This window comes from Anabas testudineus, chromosome 9, assembly GCF_900324465.2.
Source record: "Anabas testudineus chromosome 9, fAnaTes1.2, whole genome shotgun sequence".
In the NCBI taxonomy this organism is placed as follows: Eukaryota; Metazoa; Chordata; class Actinopteri; order Anabantiformes; family Anabantidae; genus Anabas; species Anabas testudineus.
The window spans coordinates 4,055,316-4,075,198 of record NC_046618.1 but is presented as its reverse complement, the minus strand read 5'-3'; the positions used below and the strand labels follow the sequence as shown (position 1 = coordinate 4,075,198).

General features: G+C 42.7%; 1 protein-coding gene across 1 annotated transcript; it reads left to right on the top strand.

Annotated features, from left to right (window-relative positions):
• Nucleotides 1-6,476: 6,476 nt before the first annotated feature.
• zgc:65851 (Filament_head and Filament domain-containing protein) lies at nucleotides 6,477-11,113 on the top strand. The gene is made up of 4 exons (XM_026342509.1): nucleotides 6,477-7,354; nucleotides 8,766-9,083; nucleotides 9,353-9,477; nucleotides 10,029-11,113. The coding sequence occupies exons 1-4, from the start codon at nucleotides 6,608-6,610 to the stop codon at nucleotides 10,408-10,410; spliced, it is 1,572 nt and encodes a 523-aa protein (XP_026198294.1). The 5' UTR covers nucleotides 6,477-6,607; the 3' UTR covers nucleotides 10,411-11,113.
• The last annotated feature ends 8,770 nt before the right edge of the window (nucleotides 11,114-19,883 follow it).

Here is a 19,883-nt window from a genome sequence, read left to right as displayed (position 1 = left end):
TGAAGGCTTTTACAGAGGAACCCAGCCCACTGGTTTCTAATACAATGTATAATCTTCATGTAGAGCGTTGAATAGACAGTAATGAGGAGGTTTTTCAACAGCACATTAAAGAAAGCCTCCATGGGGGCTTAATCCTTGTCAGCCATCTAGTGTGTTTCAAAGTAATCTGCTGGCCAAATCCCAGGTTTGTATGATCACTGCCATCTGACTGCTGCTCAGTAACCAACACACAGCAACCTAGAGATGGAGAAGAAAGAGGGGGATGGGCATCTTGTAAAGCATCCCACATCCCTTCTGGAGCTGTGTTACTGCTGAGAAGGAAGGGAGCCATAGACAAAGACTTTCCCACCATGGAGAGCTTCTGTAAGTCCACGTCAGCGCTGATACTGTGACAGTATGACGCTGATCTTGGATCGGTTGATTTGCTTGAGGACTGAGATCTAATAAATAATGGCTAAGAGTTCATTCTGGATGAAGAGCAGGTCTTCACTATCAGTTGTACCAGACGGACATTTACAGTCCAGTTTCCCACTGTACAGTAAGCACATGCACCAGGCTGATCTTCACTTGACTGGTCTTCAAATGGTGAATCCCACTTTAAGGACGTCCCCACTTTGATGTGACACAACAGTAAATTGTGTTGATCAGCACCCGTCTGGCTCTTTGTGGTTGGATTGGACTCAATCTGCAGGTGAAGGCTCATTATTGGCTTTAAAAATGAGTATGTGAACATGCATGACATTGAGTTTTCCCTGTGTTAAAATATCTCTCAGATGACATCATGTGGAGGAGTTTGTCAGTTCAGAGGACGTCATCTGGAGGATTCCTGGAGAAACAGACTTCCATCTCCATTAAAAGCAGCAATCGGGTGACACTGTCACGGCTGAAAAACTGCCCGTCAACAGTGGTGGTCATGCTAAAGCTGACTAACATTAGAGGAAAAACATTTTACACATGCTGGTCATGTAAAATGAAAAATAAAATCTAAACAGTGATGTAATCAGCTGTCATGTTAGATCTATCTATCTATCTATCTATCTATCTATCTGTCTGTCTCAGTGCTGTGTAAAATAACAGTCCTTTGCATAAACGCGTCCACCAGAAGACACACCTTGTGTTTAATTTCCCCGTGAAACAGGAGACAGACACTGCAATGCAGCTTAGCCTGAGCCAAGCACAACACACTCCAGCTGAGTGTATTGACATAACCTACTGTACCTGCTGCTGTGTGTATAGAAACATTATTGACAGACAGAGTTGTGTAAGTAAGCGCATTGTTTGCGGCCGCGTGTCACAGGGTCACAGACACACTGATCCTCCTGTCCACATGTTCGCCTGTCAGATTAGTCAAATCTAAAAGCTTATCCGGGACCTGCACACCCATCTTACTTTGACCTTCGCCTCCCAGGACCGCCCCGGGAGTCATATACACATTGACACCCAAAAGCAAACACGTGCATGTAAAGTTGCATTAAGACTTGCAGACAACCAATGCAGGGAGCACACCCACATGACACACACACACACACATACACACACACAGCTAAGCATCACAATCTGACAACAAACGACGAGTGCCATGGAAACACAGATCATTACCAAGCCCTTGGGAACAATTGAGTGAGTACATAACCAGTTAATCACTCATATGGGCATCAAGTCATCAAGGGCCAACACAAAATGACTGCCCCCACCCCTAACTCTCCCACAGTCACGACAGCTGATGATGATGATGAAGCATGGTAAGAAGAGGGGTGGTATTTAGGAGTCAAGATAGAAGTTACTGTTTGTTATTTGTTCATAAACAGTAATACGCTGTTATTTTCTCTGTTCAGTTGAACTGTTAGTTTTCATTGTACTTTCTGACTTGTCAGACATCTTGATGCGTCATAGGAACACACAGGTAGGACATTCCATTCAGGTTCGCCAGTGTCTGGTCTTAATACTGTGCACGTCGTGCTACAGAGGAGAAGAAACCGAAGCCAAGCTCAGTCAACCAATCACCATCAAAGAGTTACTGTGACTATAGCTACGTTTAGTGGAACTGAGCCATCACTATTGTTCGTGGTTCCACATGTATGTTGCTGCTATGGCAAATCAAATATCTCAAAAAGATCAGCAGGTAAATGGCTTCAGTTTTACAGCCTAAATTACAATTTAAGTATATAATCTAAAACCAGAGGTTTTGAACACAAAAATAAAAGTGTATTAATAATTAAAAATGGTTTTGATTCATTCTCAACACTGACTTGCTCAATGTTTCCTCAATGTCAACTTGGTTGGTAGGTAGTAGTCTTGGTCAGCCTGCTCATAAAGAACTCCTTAAAGTGATGTAATCTTAACCCAGCTGGGAAACTAGGAGTTTCAGCTGAAAGCAGAGAGCTATTTTAATACACAGACGTTTAATACCACTTCTATACATGCACCCTCCAAACTGCAACTGTAGTCCAAAATGGTGAAGTTGCCCTTCAAGGAACCTCCTCTCTGTTCTGCTCCTCCGGCTGCAGTAGTACCTCCCAGATGACGGGGATTTCATAACCTGAAAAGAAATCGCGCAGCAGCTAGATACAGTAAGTCTCCATGTCTGATCACAAAGTCTGTGCAGGAAGTGGATGAGTAGCAACAGCCATAAATGATCACCCTGCATCACAGACGACAGCTCTCATCAAGGAATAGAGAACTGAATGTGTGTGCACGTGTGCTTGCTCTGTGTGTGTGTGTTTGTGTGTGTTTGTGTGTGTGCAAACAGATGGAGGAGATTGTTGGCATGTGGGGAAGAGGGATCTCGGGGGACTGGAGTGAAGAGTGCACATCAGACAAGATCAGTGCATCCAAGACAGAACAAAAGCGCGGGAGCTGAGTGGCCTGTGCGTGACTCGTAGTAAAGCTCTTCACAGAAACTCTCGCTTAGCACTTGTGAGTCACACCTGGCATATCAAAGCACCAAAGGGAAACGAGCTTCAAAGAAGCGGGGTTGCTGGAAGTGGTCTGTATCAGGGCCTCTGCAGAGCTCTGGGAGTTTCTGAGTTGATGGTTGACATTAATATGAATTATTATATTGTTTATACCACACTGGCTGAAAGATGGCTCATATTCACTGATAGTATAAGTTGTTTTAGCTCTGTTTCTGATAAACTGTGGCTGTTGTGCTGCAGTTGAACAGCTCCACAGTGCTAGCAGCCCCTTTGGAACAACGTTTACGGTGGATTAGATGAAACCACAGCGAGGATAGTGTAGCAGAGCTGGCTGCAGCTGCGGTTGGGACTCAAGAAAAATGAGAAAGGTTAGAGTAGAGGCTAATAAAGGGAAAGTCATACATTATGCTGGTGTCCCAGCAGGGGAAGATCAGGGGACAGGGTAAATAAATAATATAACCCAAACATCAGCACTAATTAGGTGACGTTGTATAGCAGCATTTAATTTAATTTTTTATCCACACTGACACAAAGAGATCCTGTATAAAAGTAGCAATGATGCTCCTAGAGGCTGCACAGACTAATGTTACAGGTACTGATAAACCAAACAATCAGTGGGCAGCATCGCATAAAACATGAGCCACCTTCACCTGTAATGTTAGTTTAAAAAAAGCCACATCAGCCTATATGAAGTTACTGCTGTTTACCTCCTGCATGTCAGGAACAAAGAAACATCATCATTCTGCATTTACTGTTGCTAACACTGGTCTTTGGAACCATCTGGTGTAACAATGCATCAGCAGGAAGTGAAAATATTAAAGTTATAGTAGCAGATGTGTTATGTAACGTAAAACCTTGTATCGCTAGATGCCTACAGTGGATAAAGGCAAAATAAATGGAATGCAGCCATCATCACTGTGTGTTTTTTCTGTTATAGGATGAAAAGATACCATTTAAAAATCTATAAGGTTGCATTGCTCCACATGTTTGTGTTTCATTTTCCTTTTATAGGAAACTAATAGTCATCATTTCAATCTTTTGGTCTTTATGCCTTTTTCCCATCACCCTCTCAGGTGTTCCACCATTTACCAATGTGACAATCCCTGAAATCTGCTTCTCCTTGAAGAACAGCACCCTCTTCCTGCTTTACAGTGTAAAGCACTGAAGCACAGCACCTGGAAAATCCAACTGGTGGCACTGTCCACGTGCTGAAAGGCAGGGCAGGGATTGCTAGAGGCTCTCCACTGTGCGCTTGTTTGTCATTACACTGTTGCTTCAGTATTAATATCTAGTTGTTCACTGATGCAAAAGAAAAAAAAATCTGTGCTCACTGCAGAGTGCACTGGAAGTCTGTGTCTGATGCTGCAGCGAGCGCAGCAGTTTTGTATTACAGCTGATGGAATACTTCATGTGACTGAGTGAATGAGGATTTGATGGCATGTACAGTATCAGCTCACTGAGCGACATGATGCCTTCAGCTAAATGAATTAAATCAAGGTGGCATCTGTCTTGTTGCTGCGCTGTGTCCACAGGCGCTGTGAAGGTGCACGGGCAGGTTGGAGACACTCATAATGACAGAAATCAGACAGTTCTGGCTACCTGTCATTTCCTGCTGAGTCACTAGCATCCTCCCGCTGCAGTAGACCCTTTTGTTACCACAGACGGTCAACACACACACACACACACACACACACACACACACACACACACACACACACACACACACACTCACCTATCTAAATCAGTTCCGGGAGCTTATCTACTCAATAGTTTTTCCCATTCATTCATTGTCTCCTCTGTTCTGATAACTCACTCCATTTGCCTTCTGTATAAGTGTGTCTGATATTGTGCACTGTAATCCTGTAGCCTGCAGCCTTTCTTTCTGAAAACTGATGAGTGTAGTGACTTTGGAGACCAGACATCAGTGAACGGCAGAATCCACAAATGGAAAAACTGCATGACTCCACTTTGATATGCACAGTCACCTATTGTACAAGTGATGGTAGTTATTTCAGTTAGAAGCAATTACAGCATGAAACTGAATGTTGTGCTAATAACAGTGAGGATGATGCTGTTGTTTACATGTGCTCAGCATCAGCTCCAGCTCTGCTGGACTTGTGAAGCAACACTGGTGGATTAGCGCCTCCTTGTGTTTAAAATGTGTAAGTAAAAATCCAAACTCTAGCCCGCAATCTTTATTCTTTATTAGTAGTTTAGTTTTCCAACAACAAAATGAACACATCCACTAAACATATTACATATAATGACAGTGCTTTCACATGTAGCCCTAAAACAAAGCAGGAGGAGGTCACTGCACTGATGAAGGAACTCCTCTGTGTGAAGACTGTTTTAATGATTGGTTATATAATGTTGTTGCACTGTTTGAAGCCTATTTCATAAGAATAACTAGTTTCCATTTTCCTCTCGAAAGCATTGAGTTTTTCTTTAACTGTTTATTCATTGTTGTTGTAAAGAACCCTGACAAAGGGACTCTTTTTTTTTTATTTCAGATGACTTGTCTCCGTATCTGATGCCTGTGGTCAGTGTCTGGGCCGCTTTCCAGACCGGCGGTGCACAGGAGGCGCCCTGCGCGCTGTTTGGAGGCGGTGAGGCTGCAGATCTGTGGGAGAGCGTTGTCTCCTGTGCAGGGGCGTGGTCCTGCTCCTGACTAGATCAGGACCAAGGCCAGAGACAGCTCTGCGCAGCACTTGTACAGGACAAAGACTCTGACTCAGGAAAGAATATGTACTTATTTTTAAAACAGGCACATGTGATAACAGGGACATTTAAAGAATTAATTTTAGTTTTAGGGAACAATTTGAAACTATGTACATCATAGAATCATGATGACACCTTAATAATAATAATGGCAGCAACATTTATGTCTAGCAAATGCACAGTTGAATATGATGTAGTTCCATAAAGCCCGTGTGCATCCAGCACAATAGCGACAGACAGCAGCTTCACCCATCATCAGGGCTGCAGATGAGGCTCTGATCATATGGCACAGCAAGAAGCAGGCCGCTATAAAGAGTCTCATCCCGCATTCCGATAATGCGGAGTTCGGGGGGTGGGGTGGGGGTGCTGGATGGAGACTGCAGCACCAAAACACACTCTGACGCGCAACTCTGCACATCGATACCATTTGGCACTTTGTTGGGACAGCAAAGAAAAACTGCAATAGCAGTGGAGAGTGGAGAGTGACATGAGACAGTCCAGTGATAATACATGGAAAAAGGGAAACTTGGAATTCACGTGTGATGATAAGCTGTGATTTTATTTGTCATGAACTCAGAACTGAGAAAAAGAGTGAATCGACATTAACAGGCTGCGATGAAGTCCTTACAGCACACAACGTTAAATTCATTTAGAGTTGTGTTGATGCTCTCGCTTCAGGGCAGACGAGAGGAGCTGCATGAGTGAATTCGTGTCTCCCCAGAGGGTGGAAGCTTTCTGCAAAAGCTGCAGGTTTCCCCTCGTCCTCCGTTGTCCCTGCGTCAAATGATGCGCCAGCGCCTTCACTATAAAAGCACCTGTCCTGGCCAGACATCACTCGCATCTCACTTTCTCTCTCTCTCTCTTCCTCTCTCTCTCCCTCACACACACACACATACACGCTTACCCTCACACACCACTATCCGCTATCTCTTGGACAGAGCAGTGGGACCGGACACCACCAGGGTGAAGGAAACATGAGTTACTCCAGCGACATTTACACCAGCAGCTCCTATCGGAAGATTTTCGGAGATGCCCCCCGGTCCGGCCGTGTGGGTCTGGGCAGCAGCAGCAGCCCGTCCCGCCTGCACTCTGCGGGATACCGCAGCAGCCACCGCGTCTATGGTTCCCCCTCCGTGGTGTCCTCCACCACCTACCGCAGGACAGCGGCACCCGGCCGCGTCCTCTCCTCCATGCCGGACTCCATGATGGACCTGACCCAGTCTACCGCGGTCACCAACGAACTCAAGATCATCCGCACCAACGAGAAGGAGCAGCTGCAGGGCCTCAACGACCGCTTCGTGTCCTTCATCGAGAAGGTGCACAACCTGGAGCAGCAGAACAAAGTCCTGGAGGCGGAGGTGACGATGCTGCGGCAGCGCAACAGCGAGCCGTCGCGCCTGCACGAGCTCTACGAGCAGGAGATCCGAGAGCTGCGGGCGCGCGTGGAGGAGCTGACGCACGAGAAGAGCCAGATGCACCTCGACTGCGTGCAGATGAACGACACGCTGGAGCGCGTGAGGGAGAAACTGGAGGAGGAGAGCAGGCTGCGCGAGGAAGCGGAGAATGCCCTGAAAGGCTACCGAAAGGACGTGGACGACGCCACGCTGGCGCGCCTCGAGCTGGAGAAGAAAGTGGAGTCTCTGCTGGACGAGATCGCCTTCCTCAGGAAAGTTCATGAGGAGGAGCTGCAGGAGCTGCAGGCGTCTCTGCAGGCCACACAGGTAGGTGCACATCCCAGTGGGTCCCTGTACCTCCAGCTGGTGAGAGATTTATGACCAGTGGTGCTCAGTGCGCCCCGTGCGCAAAAACTCGATAATAGCTGGTCCCCACTCCTCGTGGCCTTGTTTTCCTGACCACATTCATGTTGCTCTGTAGTTTACCTGATAAAGCAGAACGTCACCACTTCTTTGCAGTACATTAGTGAAGATGTGTGTGTGTGTGACTTATTCAAATGCGCAGGCTCCCCTCAGCTGGGTTTACACCGTATCAGCAGGTGTCCTGCAGTGGAACAGGAATAAACTGCAGCCTCTGGCTTTGAATTTAAAGTTCCAGTCGTCTGTCCTTGTGACGGCGCGCTGCGTCCTGTGCTGCGCGCTGGATAATTGATGGCACTGCAGTTCCGTCTCAGCGCCGCGCGCTGACCCCGCAGCGTCCCGCGCGCAAACTTTAGTCTACAGTTTATTTCTGTGTCTTTATGTTTAGATAAAAAAAAATATAAAAACAAAACAAAAAAAAGGAAGGTCATCGATGCAAAGTGTTTTTCCCAAAACGGTGCGAATATTATTCTATGATTACAGTTTTACAGTCAGGGACACATTTATGCTCTTTATGCTGCAAATGCACAAACGTGGGTTAATAATCAGCCTGATAAGTTGTGGATAAGTATGTTCTCATAAAAAGAGTCGGGGGGAGGGTGCAGAGGGGGGAGGGACAGACACAAATGCGGATAATTCCGGGGTGTGGTCGTCCCACCGGGCAACCAGCGGGACATACCCCGACACATTGTTTTAACAACAGTGACAAGTGCTGGTAGCCTGTAGAGTTCCTCTGAGTTTACAAGGAGCTATTGTCTCTGTATCAGAGCTCATGTCGCACACTACAAGTTTGGAGACGGCCACAGACAGATTGGATCAGGTTATTGAACGTGCAGCAGTAGAACAACGGTTGCTGGGTAGATTTCTCCAGGGTTTCTCCTCTTCCCTGCAGGGAATACTATTGTCATGTAAGCTATTGACAGCAGAGCTTTCCCTGAAAGCCTGAGTCAGCAGTCGATTCATCAGTCCTGCAGCAGTCCATCATACTGCATTTTACATCCAGTAAGTAGAGTATGTCAACTGGACACAGTCGAACTGTAACACAGGTAAACGACAATGATTTTGTACAGTTGGATTAAAAGTTTAGGTATTTTATTTCTTTGTATAAAACCATCACCATCAGACGGGTTCATCCATTAACTACAAATAGACCAATAGATTTTATCTATGGTAAATTCAAATGGTCAAAATATTCAAATTACAGCCACAGTTAAAGTCAGCTGATATTCAGTGTGTCAGTGTTATTTAGGCCCGTTATAAAAAACCTTTACTTATAACTACTAATAACAAGCACCCCCCTCCCCCCTCCAACATCCAGGTGTCAGTGGAGATGGATGTGAGCAAACCGGACCTGGCAGCCGCCCTGAAGGAAATCCGGGCTCAGTATGAGAACCTGTCATCCAGGAACCAGGTCCAGGCCGAGGAGTGGTACCGCTCCAAGTTTGCCAGCGTTACTGAGGCAGCTGCCCGTAACCAGGACGCCATCAAGCACTCCAAAGAAGAGCTGAGCGAGTACCGCAGGCAGGTGCAGGCCCGCACCCTGGAGATTGAGGCCCTCAGGGGCCACAATGAGGCTTTGGAGAGGCAGATTGCAGAAATGGAAGAACGCCATAACAATGAAATTGGAGAAATGCAGGTACATAAATAACATGGGGTAGTGAGAGTTTGGTGTTTCTTTAAATTAGTTAAATTGAACCTTTGTTTAACAAAATAAAAGACCCACTGGGGTGGGAGAGACCCGGTAAAGAGAGCATCATGAAATGATGCAGATAAAACAAAATCAGGCAACAGATAGACAGTAACAATAAGTGTCCAGTGTTTTAGAAAGACTAAATAAATGAATAACAGACAGAGAATAATGGGATTATTTAAGCAGGCTTGACAATTTCATGTGTTTTTGTGTAGGATACCATTCAGCAGCTGGAGGCCGCCCTGCGCAGCACTAAAGGAGAAATGTCTCGTCACCTGCGTGAATACCAGGACCTACTGAACGTCAAGATGGCCCTGGACATTGAGATTGCTGCCTACAGGTTGGCTACATTACAAACAATACAGCAGTCATCAGTTTAAACTAAGGGCCTTTCACGGTGCACAGTGCTGTACGTAGCTATATGATGGCAAACAAAGACAAACTACATTTATTCTACATAGAAAACATTACAGCTCACAGAAACCTACAGAAATCTGGATGAGGTCAACTTCCACTGCGTCACTCATTTAGAAAGAAACTATTTTGGTGTGTCCGGCCTAGTTTTAAAGACATGGTGTGTAACTGCAATATCCAAGGATTGATTCTAGAGACTGTGTTTGCCAGTCAGTTGTCATCTCGCCCTCTCATTCCTGTCTACATGTTCAGTGCAACAGTGCCACGAATGCTAGAACACTATGTGGTTTCAGTGTTGTTAAATCAATCAATCCCTTCCCACTGTAACACTGTAAGACAGCAGCAGTGATAATGTTCTGGGCAAATATATCAAAACAGACAGCAGGGACGCTGCCACTGATGCTAAAGTGACATTAGATCCCTCAGGCTCACACTAGAGGTGACATCGTCTCTTGTCCCCCATGTCTGTCTATACAGGAAGCTGCTGGAAGGGGAGGAGTGCCGCCTCAGCTCTGTTGGCGGAGCTATGGTCCAGTCGGGCTACCCCGGCTTCTCCTACATGTCGGCTCGCACCTACACCCTTGGAGCCTATAGGAAGTCTGGCGCCAAGCCTGAGGAGGAGGAAGAGGAGGCAGCGGAGGAGCAGAACGAAGAGGAAGAGGAGGAGGGAGAAGAGGAAGAAGGCGAGGAGGGAGAAGATGGAGAGGAAGCAGAGGAGGGAGATGACCAGGAAGAGGGCGAGGGTGAAGGAGAGAAGGAGGAAGAGGAGGAAGAAGAAGAAGAGGAGGAGAAGCCTAAAGAGAAGGAGGAGAAGGAGAAGAAGAAGGAGAGCTCCACCGACAAGAACACCAAGAGCTAAACTGCTTGTGTTGTCATGGTCAACATCACCGACATCATCAACACGTTCCATAACCCACCAATCACACTTCAGACACCGGTGTTTTCTGTCTCTGTTTGCTCTGTAACTCAGAAGTGATTAGTACAAGCTGTATTAGATGAAGGAGGAGCTTTAGAAGGTAATAGATCCATTACATTCATTCACACATTCTGCAGAGACCATAACTTCACATCACACAAGAGCAAGGAGACGTGCAGGGAAGCTAGCATGATGCCACAAAGTTTCACTCGTTCAATAACAAGGGGGGGTGACTTTTCCTCACTTGAGCAACAGTAAATGTGCCATTAGTGATCAATCTTCACAGTAACAGCAATCAGTAGTAATATTATCAGCACACAGACTTTAAGACTAACGCACAGATCTTAGAGAACGAGAAACAGCCGGTCCAACTTTTACGGTGCTATTTGATTTTTACATTTAAAAGTTGGGGAGTCCTGTAAGTAACGATTTTCTCACAGAGCAAAACTCTACCTGCTCATTCCTGAAAGTCAGCCTGGGCACACACGGGGAGGTTGAAAGAGATTGAATCTGAACTGGAAGTCAGGCCCCCACACATCACACAGCAGGTGAATGCTTTTTACTCCATTGTAAGTCCACCCACTCAATACAGCGTGTCGTCCCACCACGACAAAATGAAATGTACCGCCACACGTTCAGCCACCCCCCCCCCGACCCCGCCCTTTTATTCCCATTCCCTTTCAGTCACTGCGGTGTCACAGCACAGCAATAACGGCGACGTAGAGCTGAGAAAAGCTGTAAATACAAAAGTGTTTGGAAGGCGGGTGATTATTTTCTGAAAGGTGAAAGGAGGAGTGCAGCAGCTTCTCAATAAGGAAGTGCATCTTTAGGAATGAAAAATGTAGAGATTAAACTGCTGCTATATACATTTTTTGGGGGAATATAACTTATCCCCCCCCACCCCTTGATTGATTCATTTGTCTAAGATTTTTTTTAGCCATCTCTTCAGTCAGAGTTTAATATTTATCTGCAACTACTTCATTTCTTTTGTTTCACTCCTGTCTCCTCACACAAACATGGTGATTCTTTTGTTTAATTTAGCTGATGATAAGAAGAAGGGGACAGAGAGCACTGGCGTCAGACAGCTGATGGTGACACTGACAGCCCTCAGATCAGACTGCAAGTGACAGGCAGGGCAGATGCCACTGGAGTCATGGATGTATGGTACAGAGACTCATATAAGGGCTATTTTCCCCATAACCCATTTTATTACTTACTCCACCCTGAACTGTTTCTACTCACGATTTGTTAATAATTTCACTCTGTTTGCTTTTCTTTGTGACAAATGAATCAAACATAGGGAATGAATGCATGGCCTGAATCTTGGAGCTTGAATATTTGCTGGATGGGATCGATTTTTGCTTGTTGTGTGTTCAATTAAAAACTTGCCTTAACCATGACTGAAATTGAAAATAAAACATGTTTTCACCTGCATCTCATTTATTGCTGGGGAGGCTGAGGAGTGCTGACACTTTCCAGACCGTTCTGCTATACAACTGTGACTGTATACGTGCTGCTCATGCAGTGATGTTTCTCTCAAAGCCAAATAAAGACATTTATTAACCAAACATTCAGCGAATCTCTGTGTTTTTAATGTCCTGAATTATAGTTGAGATTTACAACAACATTGTTTAAAACAATATATGTTCTGTGCTCTATTGTGATAACTAGGTAAACACAAAAGAGCCTTTGTTAATATTCAAATCCTCTCAAGTTTTCAATAAGTAAGTTTGAATATACTGCGATACATGGGGATATTTAATAAAAAGTGGCTTGACGATTGACACTATATGATAAGATAATTAGACCTGATTGGCATATTGCCATGTAGTTCTTCAGTGCTCGCATTACGGCATTACAGATTACACTAGTCTGTCCAGACTCAGACTCATATTAGTTCACTCATGATTTCAAGTGGATGATTGTGGTAGATAATAAAATCCCCTCCACGTGGTTGTGGAATTCAATGTTGATGGGAAGTGACTTTGACCATTGACCATCCAATATCCTATCCACTTTTCCTCTCAAGGATTACGGGAGTGCTGAAGCCTATCCCAGCTGTCGTAAGGTGAGAGGTGGGGCACTAGCATAGATGAAGTCACATTTACAACAGCTCTAGATTAATTTGCAAGACTTAAGAGTATTTAGAGGATTTAGAGTGTATCATAGTGCAGAAACCTGCACTGGTAAACGTCACTAACTATCTTCTCTTAGCATCAGACAACAGACTACTCTCTATATTCGTCTTGTCAGATCTTAGTGCTGCATTCAACAGTATAGATCACAACATTCTATTACACAGACTGGAACATGTCACTGGGGCTGAAGGAACAGCACTAGGATGGTTTAAATCTTATCTATTGGATAGATTCTAGTTTGTGCATATTAATTACGAGTCTTCCATGCACACAAATTGAGTTCCACAGGGTTCTGTGCTTGGGCTAATTCTTTTGACTCCATATATTGCCTTATATTATTAGATAATATTATTAGAAAACACTAATATATATACATTTCCAATGCTATGCAGATGATACCCAGCTACCTGCCCAGTGTTTTTGCTGATGGTTGTTGTTGTTGTTTTTTGTTGCCTGTTAAAGGGAGTTTATCTTCTCCACTGTCTGCACTGCCTAGTGCTGCTTAAGTGGGGTTGTTGGGTTTTCTATATAATTCTATATACAGAAAGATCTTACAAAATATTTTGTAAGATCTTAAACCTTAAACACTGAGATGGCATGTGTTGTGGTTTGGCGCAATACAAATAAGATAAAATTGAATTGAATTATCTCAAGGTCCATCCAGCTTGATCGAGGTGGGACTGAGCCCTCGGAAAAAAAATGTCAATTTTGTTGTTTATAACACCAGAGCAGAATAACACATCCACTGTCTTCAGTATGTGACTGGAAAACAAACAGTGTTTTATATGAATCAATGAATATACATGAATGAATGTTTATTATTAAGTAGTTATAGTAACTTACGACAGTTACTGGTTGTGCTGTCCCGTTATTCTGCCACAGTGTAGTTGTATGTTTGAAGCAGCTCCCTTAGGCATACAACCGTGAGCCGATAATTCTAGATCATTTTGCTGCTGAAACACATTGGCTGCCTTTTTGCAGGTCTTAGCAGTCTGGTCAGCGTTTCCTGTATATTGTGACAATGTGATAGTGAGTCAGCAAAATCGCCGGACTCTGAAACTGAATAAGATGCACGGAATTCAGCCATCATTGATTTTATCATCTGCAGCTGTGTTGCTCCCATTTTTATGTTTCTGTGGAAACAATCTGCAGATGTATTAATTACAAAATATAAATCTGGAGCAGGTGCTTTGCTCAAAGGCGCCTATACACAGTAACTCTTTACTTTCATCCCTACATACCAAACAACCCTGACTGCCTCCTTAGCCTTCAGGCTGCAGTCAATACCGTTTCATTAATGGGCAGAGGTGCATAATTTCAGCAGGGTGTTACTATTGCTCATGCCTGCCCTCCTCCCACAGGTGAAGGAAGGGGCAGAGCTAAGATGGATGGCACCTGCAAACGCCGGCCCACCAGCACAGCTGTCACCAGCAAAAACTACATCACAGCCAAAGACTGTTCATTTCCCTGTTTGCAGACTGTTAGTCCTGCGAGTGTGTGGGTGGAAGGGAGAATCAGCACAGCGGCAAAACATTATCAGCACTAACAGGCAATCAATACAAGTGTCAGAAAAGCAGCAAGGACAAATGTTGTTTTTTTATAACAAGATGTGAGTTTCAGGAAAAGACATTGCAATCTAATACAGCAAAGAGGCTTGGGACAATCAATAAGAAGTTCAACAATATTTCACATAGACAACTAGAACTCTTTTTTTCTTCTTATTTTAAATAAAGTGTATCTGCTTGGAAGTTTCCCTGGATAAGAGCTGAACTCCAAACAACTGAAGTGGAACTGAAGCTGCCTGTCCACAAGAGGATTAATAAAGTCAATTATCATTTTCTGCATTAGTGTTGTGCTATGTTATCGGAAGCTGTAGCATAAAGTGTGATGTTAAAGGAGTAAAATGGTTCTGGGAAATATGTATATTCAGTTGTTGAGAGGTGTCCCATCTGTATGCTAAATATGATGCTACCATTAGACACTGCTTAGCAGGAAGGTACCATAACTACATCCAGCACACGTTTCAACCCTCTGACCAGCTGAAGGCTGTCTGTGTAGTTTCATATTTAGTATATGGACGAAAGAACATCTCTTGGGAAGTAAACTAACAAGTACAGAATCTGAGCTGTTGCAGGTGGAAATCTTTTGTTGACCTTCAGTGGTTTAACTTCTCATCTTGCTACAGTGATGTACTGGCATTCTCCACCATGCTGCGACCAGAGGTAGAAAGTAACTTAGTACATCTATTTACTCAGGTACTGTACTTCAGTACACTTTGGAGGTAATTGCACATGTGTTTATGCTAGTATTTGTACTCTACTCCAATCATTTGACAGCTTTAGTTATGTCACAGATGTAAATTCTTTATGCAAAATATGACCAGCTTGTAAATTGTCTTGAGTTAGTAACATGATGATGTTTTATTAATGATCAAACAACCTAAGCAGTAGTAGGATGTAAACATTTTTTCAGTACACTGAAGCCCAGAGAAATCTATTTTTTAGTTGAGTTCCTTAGCTTTTGTACATTTTTGTACATCTTGGAGCAGATTGCTAAAACATGCGGCGATGTGAAACAAAGTTTGAAAACTATAAATCAGAGAAAGCACCAAAATGCTGCTGTTCAGCATTATGTTACATTACTCCCTAATGTTAAATACGTTTCTTAAAGTCTCTAGTGATTCTCAAGCCCTCCTCTCTCTGCATGTTGGATTCACTATGATTGATGCTCTGTCTTTCCTCGTTTGACACACGGAGAGTCAGGACTCGAAATGGACCTCTATGGTGGCGAGGGACACAGGGAATGTGTCAGAGGGCAGATTTATTGAAAATTCACGCTCCTGGCCAGCCTCACAGCTCTGCAGGCATGTGGCCTGCCGGACTGGCCGGACTGTGGAGTCGCCCTTGATTTGGCTGCGCTGTCGCTGCGTGTGTGCTGAGCTCTGCTGTCAGCAGATTCTGTTGTTGTGGAGGTGCATACATAATTGATTTGCTCTCCTCTGCCTCCTCCACTGCCCTCCTGAGACCCTTGAAGATAAAGCAATAAATCCTCAACTTCAGCATTTAACAACCACCTTTCTCTCCTTCTGTTGCTTAGAGTCCACAAGCATGTAATTATATTTCCTCTTTAAAGGGAGTTACACGCAGAGAAACTGGCTACACACTCATGAGTGACCTTGCCATGGCAAGTGTTGATGTCCTGAGTGATGCAGTGATTCAGGGTTTATTACGAGTGTATAATACCAGCTTTCAGAAGGTGTAACTGGGGAATTGACTTTTTAAAAGATGTGCTGTAAAAGTTAGCTTTTAGCATAGAACAACATTTGATCTGATATCTCTGTGTTATGCTCCAGCTTATTTACAGTTCAAGGATCAGTCTTTCCTTTTTTCCCTCCGTCTTGTCCTTTCCCTCATGCTGTCTCTTTCTCTATGTCTCTGTAGCTCTCCCACTCCCCCTCTCTCTCTCCCTGTAACTCCACTGCTATATATAGACTTCTGCATTGCAGATGTCCCAGAGCCCTGCAGTTTTGGAGGAGCTGCTGAGGAGCCTAGCCAAAATTTTGTCTGCCTGAGTCACACACACACAGGCAAGCCGAAGCAGGAGGCTGATTTTGTCCCACAGGAACGGGACAATTACAACATGACAGAAGTGCTCACAGTAGCACAGTACATGTGCAGTCTGCTGTGCAGCATCACACTGCAGCAAGGATGAAGTGACACCAGCAGAACTGAGTCACAACCACTGCGGTCGTAATCCTTAGGTGGGTGGGTGAGTGAGTAGATGGGTATTGTTGTTGTCAGGCTAATGTTTCGGAAATGTTTCCTTTTGGTTCTATTTCTTCATTGAAAAGAAATCCTGGGTGATGACTACATTTTTTAGTAGTTGTAAACCTCGTAGTAATTAATCACTCTTTCAAAAAACAGGATTAATGAGACTGCATATTTATTCCCATAATACACTTCTCCCCTGTGTAAGTCATGGAAAATGGTTGTAATTAATTATTTAGATGCCTGTTAGTAAAAAATATCTAAATGGCACTTTTGATAACTATTTGTTTTTACTGAGTCTTTATCAATCAAACAATTTAAATCTAATTTAAGACCAGTTAAGTCTTGAGTTAATGCAGTTATTAAAGAACATAATACATATAGAGGAGACAAACAACAACAAAAGTTCTTTCAAACATTAACATCAGGCTCAGTAATCTAGTCTCACCAAAAGGCACCAAACAAACAAACCAACAACAACAAAAAAACAACATTGAAACAGCAACTATAAAAATGACAGAATTACTAAATGTGACTAAAGCAGGAAAACATATTAAAAAGTACTAAAGATACAGAATTGTGAAAGCATTAGTGAAATAGAAGATACAATGATATGGAGCCTCATCACCCTGATGATCCTTCTTGCTTCACAGCCTTGTTAATACTATTCACCACAGACTAAAGAGAAAGTGAACACCCTACACCGTGTTGCCAGACACTACTGAACTGTTGCGTTTTGGCTCCAATCCTCACTCTCCTTTCACTTATGCTGCAACAGCAGTAGGGTATTAATTATTTATAAGTGCTGGCTTCTATCAGGCCACAGAGCTGACGCACACACACACACACACACACACACACGCACACACATTTTTGTATGACAGTCAGTGTGGAGACACTCATTGACATAATGCATTCCCCAGCCCCCTATAGTAGCGTAGGCCATGTTAATCTACTTTGTATCTTTTTTTTATATATTTTATCACATGCACTGCCTTACTCTAATCCTAACCATCACAACTAACTGCCTCACCCTAAACTTTACCCTAACCAAAACCAAATTGTAACCCTAACACCTAGTCTTAACCCCAAAATGAATCTTTAAACACCCTTCTCCTTGTGAGGGCTGCTAAAATGTCCTCAGTCCAATGGTTAAAACACATACACACCTCACAAAAACAATTACAGTGAGTTTCTGCTGCCACTTGGTGTTAAAGGTGCAAATTACAGATAGTTTTCGAGGCAGGAAACCATCACCACTGTCGAGCGTTCTGGCTTTCTAAAGCCTCTCTAAAGTTGTCTAAGAACATCATTAGCGTACATTAAACTGATAGTGCCATATATTTACCGTCCTCTAGATTTTAAGATGTTTTTTATTAAAGGGACAAATACTAAAAAGTACAGAGGTTTATAAAACTTGTTGAGGTTAATAGAAAATGTGTTACAGATTTACTGTATATGCTGGTTTAAAAAATGTTTAGATTCCTGTGTCTTTGCTCAAGTCTATTATTTGTGTACGATACAGAGGAATCAGTTAAGTGCAGTTTCACTGTTTATAGGGATTACAACGCTGACTCTGTCAGGCTGTAGAGGAACATCTCTAGGCTTTAAAATAAAATGGTTTCCGTGAAGATAGCACTTGCATTGATCATATTTATACATTATGTACAGTGTTTAAATACAGAATTACAAACAATTGCATAGTCCACAGTTGATTGTTTTATTGATTTCATAAAGTTATTTTGTGAATACAGATTTCCTATCAATAAAACAGTTGTCTCCACTCTACCTTTGTGGTATTACTGTAATATACACTAACTGTCCCAAAACAGTCACACACCATATTTCTTTGAACCAACTTTAGCATTAATTACAGCAAGCGATAAGCTTCTGCAATGTCACAACATTTATTCCCATCAACAGTTGCATTCATTTTTCAGATCTTGTATTGATGATGGAAGAGTCAGACCAAAGTCTTCTCCAGCACATCCCAAAGATTCTCAGTGGGGTTAGACTCTGTGGTGGATAATCCATGTGTGAAAATGATGTGTCATGCTCCCTGAACCGGTCTTTCACAATTTGAGCCTGATGAATCATGACATTGTCATCTTAGAAGTATATTTAGTATATTTTTTTGGATGGGCAGTGTATATTGCTGTTAGTTGGGTTTGCAGGCAGGGCAGTAGAGGGAGCAAAATGAAACAAATCTGCAAGCCAGATATTTATAGGAGATATACTACGAATGAGATATTTGAGTTCTATGTTTAAAGAATAGTTGTTTTTGTTTGAGATTTTATCTTTGGGGATGAATTATTCAACAGGTAAACATGACTGAGCAAGTAAAATCTGGAGTAAGCTGAAGCTGGTGTGAATTAATTTTAAAAACGTTATAACAAAAGGCTTTCATATTTTATATAAATCTTTTATATTAATATAAAAAGGCTATTTTTATATTTTATAATCATGAATTATGCCCAAATATGAGATGGTACAGCCCGGTCACATTGAAACAGATCAGTACCCTGAGCGTGTGTCTCAGGGGAAATATTATGTTTGATATTAAATATTGGACATGAAGGTGTCATTTTATCATTTTTTAAATGAATAAAGTTTTGTACGATTTAATATACTCTATGCCTTCATACTGACAGTGAGTCAGTGTATAAGATCATTTTAGTAAAATAAACTTTTCAAAGTCCTTATTTGACTGAATATTTTAAAGGCTCATTTAGAGTCTGAATATCACTGGACAACTGAGGTTATATATTGTAATGACAAAAGTCTTCTTATGTTATTTTATATATATGAATAGCCTACTGATAGTTAACAGATCTTATATTGTTTCATGACTTTTAACCCCACAGAGGCTCAACACTCCGAACACATGACACACTATTTGTCTTGATTACAGCCTACACCTCCATGACATCAGTAATGTCAAGTTAGCTAGAACTAAACCAACATCAGACAATTAGACCTTTCAAATAAAAGCAAACATTTGCAACTTGGCAATCACACAGCAATTAGAGTAAAATAGATGTTCTTTAGGTCTCACAGCACTCAAAGCGACAGGTTGGGAAATAAAGAAACCTGATGGGAAAATGGCATGTTAGACACAACAATGAAGAATCTGGGTGTCTTATACAAGTCGATTATTGATGCTAAAACTGATGAAATAGTCCTCTAAGTGGCAGAATCGATATACTTTGTGGTGGATATGAGTTATTTTACTGGACCCTAATTGAATGTGTTCAGATAAGAACTGTACACATCCAATTAGGATCCAGTAACAGATGCACCACTGCTGCCAATCCAATCAGATTAATGTTTAGCACTTATACTTTCTCACTTATTTTTATTAGATAAATACAAACACACAGGTTCTCGTTGCTAACATGCCCAACTCGTTGTTTTATGCTACAGCAAAGCTTTGGTGAACAGAACCATGTTTAATTATGATTGTTTTGGGAAAAACACTTTACATACTGTACATACGACATTTACAGAATCA

Bases quoted from the DNA above. Each gene is read 5' to 3' on its own strand.
- zgc:65851 (XM_026342509.1), top strand. From the start codon at position 6,608: ATGAGTTACTCCAGCGACATTTACACCAGCAGCTCCTATCGGAAGATT. The intron at 7,355-8,765 runs GTAGGTGCACAT...TCCAACATCCAG, and splicing joins CGTCTCTGCAGGCCACACAG to GTGTCAGTGGAGATGGATGT. The intron at 9,478-10,028 runs GTTGGCTACATT...CTGTCTATACAG, and splicing joins ATTGAGATTGCTGCCTACAG to GAAGCTGCTGGAAGGGGAGG.